General features: G+C 38.6%; 1 protein-coding gene across 1 annotated transcript; it reads right to left on the bottom strand.

The window, feature by feature from the left end:
* Positions 1-1,704: 1,704 nt before the first annotated feature.
* Positions 1,705-6,701, bottom strand: LOC149277018 (mitochondrial tRNA methylthiotransferase CDK5RAP1-like). Its single transcript, XM_089503147.1, has 13 exons — positions 6,461-6,701; positions 5,854-5,957; positions 5,695-5,729; positions 5,222-5,322; positions 4,875-5,085; positions 4,480-4,600; positions 3,800-4,030; positions 3,478-3,575; positions 3,042-3,097; positions 2,704-2,834; positions 2,467-2,616; positions 2,059-2,199; positions 1,705-1,791 (listed from the first exon to the last, which is right to left on the bottom strand). The coding sequence occupies exons 1-13, from the start codon at positions 6,699-6,701 to the stop codon at positions 1,705-1,707; spliced, it is 1,707 nt and encodes a 568-aa protein (XP_089359273.1).
* Positions 6,702-7,666: the final 965 nt, after the last annotated feature.

The following is a 7,666-nucleotide window of genomic DNA, read 5'->3' as shown; positions in this document are numbered from 1 at the left end:
CTTCACGTTTGATCGATTTAATTACAGTAGCTTATCAGATAATACATTTCTGTGCTTCTTATATTCGTGGCTTTGATTCAGAGAGATAATTTTTGAGAGAATTGCTAAGATGGGTTGCTAAGATTTATCATGGCAAAAAGTTTAAAGGAACTTCATCATATATCCATCGATCTAGAACAGAGTCACACAGAGAGGAAGAAAAATCCGTGTACACCTCTCCGCAGAGCGAGGCCTTGGGTTTCTAGCATCCGTTCCAAACTATGTTTCTGTTGCCTATTCCGGTAGATAAAATTTAAAATTTCTTCTGTAGTAACTCTGGTGAGAACGCCGAGCCTTCCATGAGAACAGAGAGCAATCAATGAATGCACCCGTTCTGATGTACACATAAACCAATTCAACTGGTTCTACAATATTGTGGCAACGACTCCTTCCAAGCTACATAAACTTCCTCTAATTTGGTATTCCTTTTTTAATTAACTGTACAAACATTGGCCCAAACAGAGAAACTTTGAAGGCAAATATTCCAGAAATGCCAGAAATTTTAAATCCACTGAAGGATACATCTTGAGTTTCCAGAAAGCACAAACGTATATGTACCCTAAATGAGCGTACGGAGTACATTTATTGACAACGGATTATGAGATCTCTGTAATGCCCGTCACTTTTCACTTTTTTGCTAGAGGAGAGCATTCATGTGAAGCGTCACTTTCACGGTGTAACTTTGTAACATTAATTTAGAAAGTAGCCACATGGGTTCTAAATTTCTAGGTTCCCTAAGCCAAAAGATTTAGGGGGAGCCCATCAGAACCGTCAATGATAAAAACCAATTATACATGTGGTATCATAACCTGAAGTTTGTTGAGGATTCTGTCACTCATCCCAAGTATCCCCACATCCTATGAAATTGCCAGTGGCATTAGTTTTTTGTCACTGGAATGGATCTGCTGATACTTATTTAAAATCTTGATCTCACAGAAGCAGAAGACACTTTTTTCTCAAATCATTTATTCAATCAGACTTTTCAATATGTTTTCCATTCTCGGCAACATCTTTGACTTACATTTACATTGTTGTGGTTGCAAGATACAGACAAATAAAAATAAATAATTTTATTGAACCTGAGAGTAGCCTTATACACCGAGCACATGACAGCCCAACAGTCCACTGGTTGTGCTTCCGGGTCATACAATCTATCACGGATCAGTCTGTTTAGGCCCATTTGTAATATAACATTCCACTGGCTAAGCATTCCATATTGGCACATCTGTAATAAAGACGTTCCATTGGTAGAGCTTCTGGGCTGTAAACTGTAGAGCTGATCGTATTGGTAATATAACATACACGGGCATAGCTTCTGGGTCGCACTCTATAGAGGAGTCCACACATGATATAATGTCTTCTGAAATCATAAGTTTGCAGTGAGCTCATATTTAATAAAACGCACCAACCTATGCTACATAACATTCCATGGCAGAAAAAGGTGAGGTGTTTGTGTATAATACACAGTTATTTCAGGAGATTTCTTGTAGGTTACCTGCAATCTTTAGTCAAAGATAAACCCTTTAACGTGCCCAACAGAAAAATGCATTTGGGACCGGAGATGGGAGATTCAGAAGGAGACTCCGTGGCTAGTAACAAGAGTATACAGGAGCTGAAATGTTTTACCTCGCCTGCTCCCAATTTAATGAGCAGTTCTCAGTTTTCTTAGACTTCAGAATAAGCGGGAGACTCCTGAAGAGTGGTGACTCCAACCAACTGTCCCCGCATGGTCTGCGAGCTCGAAGAGGTGATCTAGAAGAAATTACTGTTTCTTAAAAAACAGAAGGCATGACACACGACCCTCATCTCACTATCCGCATCCCTCCAATCTACAGGTTACAGATTGCTTTATTAGCGAATGTATGTGTATGTTTTACGCCGCCCATCCCTGTCACTATCCTATTCATAAAAACATATGTACAAATATATATCTTAAATATTACTTTGTAGTGGATTAATACTGTCATCACAATGAAAATAACTAATACACTGCACAAGATCTCTGTGTTAGCTATTAACCTTGACCAAGACGTAATCCCCGGGCTGGACTCGGATTCCATTCTGTTCGGAAGAGGCTCCGGCTGCTTGTGTGTCAGTGAAAATCACTTTTATGTTTCCATCATTCCTCCCGCAGAGCTCTGTCGGCGACCGTTTACTGGGCTACAAAACAAAGGATTAGTTCAGGCACAACGAGCAGGTCAGTTGGCAGCAAATCTGGTTGGGACTAAAATACATGCTTTGCGTATAAATCACAGAATCGTCCATGTACGTCCCACATGCAAAAACTCATACAATTCACAATATTAAAAAGCAAGGCTGTTGTTGTAGTATAAACACAGTGCTGAAGTCTTTATTGCAAACTTCCCATTAATTAATTTTAGTACGCTAATTCTATGCATGTCAATTAAAAGTCAATGGTGAGCTTACTCCTTCAACGAGCACAAGCTGCGTGCTGCCTACAGCTCTCTGGTTCACCCTGGTGGCTTCCTCCCTAAAGACCGAAATGAGCTCTTCAAGTCTTCTTTTCTTCACTTCTGGAGGAACGTCATCCACCAGTCTATGATATGCATTTGTTTTCTAGTAAAAAAAAAAAATGTAAAAAATTTGTAACTTATTTTGTTTCCATACAAACAAACTGTAGTCACAAAAGCTTATCTTATATACCTTTCTCATGCTGTACGCAAACAGAAAAGCTGTGTTGTATGAGACTTCGCGTAACAGGGACAAGGTCTGCTGGTGATCTTTCTCTGATTCCTGGCAAAAACCCGCAATAAAATCACTGCTGAGACTAACGCCTGCCATAGAAACAAGTGTAACAATAAATACCCTGTAGGCCTTTGTAATGCAGCATTACAAAACATTCTATAAAAATCATTTTAGGAATGTTTAAGAAAGAGGTCTTAAAATACCAATAATTATAGGTGAGAATACCCGCAAATAAAACATATCTTCTGGCACCAAAGTTTTAGGTGACTCTGTGCTAAAATAAACAAGCTACTTACCAGGTATACATTGCCGAATGTTCTGTATCAGATCCAGGTAAGCTTCCCTGGTGTATCTTTAAATGAAAAATGTTTACTCACAGCTTAGAACATACATGAAATTTGTATAAAATGATTCTATTTAAAAGCATGAAGTCTTCGCATTCATCTTCGGGAAAGAAAGAAAAAAACGTCATTCTCTGACGGTTTTCTAGCCTAAAATGTCCGTAAGAGCAGCTGCCCCTTCCCATTCTTTAGTGTGGTCGTTCTTACGGACCTTTAAATCCTGGCGCGATCCTGTGGATTCTCGTATAAACCCCTGCTATAATACAGAAGACTTAGGATAGCCTAGAGGCAGTGACTTGTATGGGGGGGGGGGGGGGTGCTGGGAGTTTAGCTAGGAGATATTTAGGGATTTTGTGGAAAATGTCTAGAAAAGGAAGTTAGAAGCACTCACCCTCTACGCATTGTCTGTAAAACACTATTACTTCCACTCTGTGCTGGGATGTGAATTTGTTTGCAAATATTCTTTCGATCACAAATTAACTGTAACACCTGTAAAATAAGTCATTCCTCAAAAAAACATGCAAGTCAATAGTAGTTTTTAATACAGTGAAGAATCACTTATTGATAAACAACTTGCATTCTAACTTCATTGGTATAGCCCAAGTACATCTGTACAATAATCTAAAAGAAACTTTAAAGATGTTATTGGGTAATTACTTTGCTCTTTACGTTTACGCTCCTAAAAGTTGGGTGTAGGCTATGAAATACTGTACCTCATCAGGGAAATCTTTTGGATGTGGAGAAGTAAAACGTATCCTCATCTCTGGATTGATTCTTGAGACTTGATCCAGGAGATCAACAAAGCGCAGTCCTCCTTTTTTCTGTCGGTAGATTGTGCTGAAGCCGCGGCTTAGTTTAGAGGCTGCTGGAGCGCTGAATGGGACCGAAGAGCTGTCCAGGTAGCTGTTAACATTCTGTCCCAGTAAAGTCACTTCTTTAATGCCCTACGTGTATTGAGAGTAGACCCCAAATAAGAAAATATAAGGGGATTTTCTTCTAGGTTTTACATAACAAAAGCCCCTAAATGTATTAACCAACCCATAAATATACAAAGGGCTAAAATGGAGTAAAAGGTGAGTTTAACACCACCACTGCTCATCCAAGTCACAAGGATGACTGCCCTTGAGGGATAACACTTGGTTGCAATATCTGGAGATGAAAAAGGAGCTCCTAGAGATTCCCATGATGCTAAGCCAGCCTCCAGCAAAACACGGGGGGACTTAAAAGTTCTCGAAAATCTGGATTAACATGGCTCTATACCCGCTGTTTTATATGTTAATCAAAACGCATGGGAAATTTGTGAAGCCAAACAGCTGAGTTTTCACACACAAGATGTGATAACATCCTATATGCGTTAAAATAAGATGGAATCAGACAAAGAAAATCGCGTTACCTGATCAGACAGCATTTGGACCTCCTGCAGGATGGAATGAACTGGCCGGCTCCTCTCCCGTCCGCGGGTAAAAGGTACAATACAGTAAGAACACATGTTGTCACAACCACGCATGATGGAACTATGGGCAAGAAAACATGGAATGGTTTGTGAATTTAGTAGATTAATTCATTCCATTTTAATTTCATTCCAATTCCATTTTAGGATTTGTTCTATACTTTTTTTGTCTCTCTCTCTTTGTAGGGAGATCTGATAACATGCTTGACTGTCATCCATTAAATTCACCTTTATACCAATTTCACCACAGCACAGATTTGCAGGCAGACACTGAATATTCAAAGTAACATGGAGACAGGTGGGGGGAGCTGGAACTCAAATATTTAGAATGAACTCACACAAAAGCAGAGATGTTATTTGCAGAGGTTTGTATAGGCATAATGTCGGCGTAAGTCTCGTCAAAAGAAAGAAGTACATTGGCTGCCTGCTGCCCAGTTTCAGCCACCGCGAGAAGACGAGGGAGATCCCTGTAAGCATCAGGGCCCGCCAAAATGTCTACCAGCTTCTCCTTCTGTAGGATCTCCTCTTTTAACCGCTCCGCCATGCATCCTAGAGATCAAGGGGGAAAATAGCTTACCGTGTTAAAAATGAATACAGGCTAGGCAAATTACAGCAACTATGCCTGAATTCCTGACTGTAAAGACAGTGTTTCATGCTTTAAACAATCAAACATGGAACACATTACCTAAAATTCCTATCTTCATTGGACCTTTCGACCTGCAGCGTTTTCTCTTTAGAGCACAGAGCTGCTGAAGCCGGTTCCAGACAGTCTGTTCAGCTTTTTCCCTGACGTTAAAAAAATAAATAAATAAATAACTTTCAGATTAAAAAGAAAGGAAAATCATTATTTTACTACATTTCGGAATATTGGACATTGTTTTGGACATTGTGTTAAGCTGTCCCGCTCCTAAGCACCCTTTCCAGGTTTTCGGAGATTGTTTCACAGGTGTACGTCTCAGTGCCCACTGTCATTGATGAAACACAACGGAGAAAAAAAGAAACAAAGGTCTGTCCTATGGAAGGCAGAAATGTTTTTGCTACTTGCCACAAGACCACCAGCTACTGTTCCCCTAGATCCCTATCCAGCCCCCTGGTCCAGATAGAAAAAGAGGAGATCGCAGCCCATACCTATGACACCAAAAAGCAGTTATAAGTTACCTCACAGAGCAAGTGACAAGCAGGATCACATCAGCCTTAAAAAAGGAAAAAGTAGATCAGAATTAAATATTATGTCCTTCAAAAGAACAGTCACTCCTACATAATAGTCTTAGAATATGACAACGCATTGAGAATTGCATTAACTGAAGCACTACTCACCTCTCCTGCTGAATAAGTTCTAACATAGCCGCTTTTCTGTAAGACTGACCAGGCAATTTCTGTGTCATTAACATTCATCTGACAGCCATAGGTCTCCAAATACACTAAAATACATAAACATAATACTACAGGCTGCCAGAGCAGGGGAGAGATTCATGAGCAAGTGTAAAATGATGGTTCCGTTTCAGGATATACTTCCAGAAAGGAAAAGAAAAAAAATGTGCTATAGTCAACAGGTCACAGCAGTTTTAAATGAAATTAGATATTATTAAGAAACGGTGTCCTATGTCCTCTAATACACATGATAGCTGCATGGTGTCTCTATTGCAACTGGAGCATCTGCCTCACATCAGTGCTTAATTTTTCTTTTTGAGAATCCATGTTAAGTTACTCACTTTAACATGAGTTTTTATTTAGTGGGACTCTCAGAGACAAACCGCCCTTTTAAAAATAAGTGACAGCATACATATTAAAGGTTAGGGGATAACAGGAAAAAGAACGCACAGAACCACATTTGTATATAAAGTGACTTCCTATATTCAGAAAATGAGCTTATTTGACCAGCAGAAGGCATAGTCCTCAAGCAACCAGCATCAGACACACAAACCTTTGTTGTTTGCAGACAGTGAAGAACTAGATGTGATATATGGAGGGGGATCCTCCTCAATATGGGGAGAAGTTTCAGCAGGAGGGGTGTTCTTAGCTAAAAACTCTTTTAGGTTGGGTCCTGCAGCCAGCCTCGAGGCGAATTCTTCTTTCCGGTTTACAGCTTTCATTGCAGTTGTGCTGCTGGAAGAAACACGTCTTCGGGGCAGCCAAAGCATAGCCTTCCGGAAAAGCCTGAACATTTTCAAAGCTTCCATGAATCTGTGCAGGGAAGAAAGAATGAAAAAAAATAATAATATTAAATGTCATATTTAAGACTCTTATAACTAACGTAGCATTAGATACATCAATCCTTACTGCTGAATTTCCAAATCCTACCTAGAAGGCAAATTATGAAACATTTTTCCATATTTAAAATTCCAAGTGATACAAAAGTCGACCTCGATACGTTGTTGCCATTAAAAAAAATGTATCTGCCAAAGCTTATTTTCCATACACACTAGAGCCCCTAATTAACTAAAATCTTTAATTAGGACATCCGCATATAATTTTGCACACGTCAATGTAAATGTTTCACCTCAAGTCATTTTATAGGATTATATTTTTGGGGGAATAACGATGGGTTTCAATTATCCATTCCTTTTTTCAGAATACACAACTGGTTGTAAATAATTGATTATATTTTATTTTTTAAGCATGAATCTTATGTATGTACACACACAGTTTCATATATATATACACATACATACATCTGACTATAAATAATTTTTACATAACTTTTAAACCTACTTGATCATATTTTTTTATTTTGAAGCGCAGGATTATGTATATAAAAAAATATGGGTAAAAATACTATACACTTATTATAAACGAATTATTGAAATTTTATGTTTGTTAATGTCATTTTGGTTAAAATTATTAACTTATTTAAATCAATAATTTACGATAGTATGCAGTGCTTTTACAAATACCGCTGAAACTCCAGGCAATAGCTGCAGAGACGGCATTACATCACCAAAGACACAAACCTGGATGTTTTATTTAGATTAAAAGACATAAAATGCTATTAGCCATGCACACTCTATATGCCTGCATATTAATTAATGCAAAACAGGAAAATATCTGCAAACGTGTAAGTCACTGACTTAAATTAAATAATGTTCATGGAATGATATGTGTTAACCCCATGAGTGCCAATGTCCCTTAG

This window comes from Sceloporus occidentalis, unplaced genomic scaffold, assembly GCF_023333645.1.
Source record: "Sceloporus occidentalis isolate IW3139 unplaced genomic scaffold, rSceOcc1.0.p SCAF_221, whole genome shotgun sequence".
Lineage (NCBI taxonomy): Eukaryota > Metazoa > Chordata > Lepidosauria > Squamata > Phrynosomatidae > Sceloporus > Sceloporus occidentalis.
The sequence above is the reverse complement of the archived record's forward strand: the minus strand, read 5'-3'. Positions and strand labels throughout refer to the sequence as shown.

What these genes read in the sequence shown, in the direction of transcription:
- LOC149277018 (XM_089503147.1), bottom strand. Translation starts at nt 6,701, where the DNA reads ATGTTCAGGCTTTTCCGGAAGGCTATGCTTTGGCTGCCCCGAAGACGT. An exon ending in AATGAAGATAGGAATTTTAG is followed by an intron (nt 5,086 to 5,221) that starts GTAATGTGTTCC and finishes CTTGATCTCTAG; the next exon opens with GATGCATGGCGGAGCGGTTA. An exon ending in TTACAGACAATGCGTAGAGG is followed by an intron (nt 3,098 to 3,477) that starts GTGAGTGCTTCT and finishes TTTCATTTAAAG; the next exon opens with ATACACCAGGGAAGCTTACC.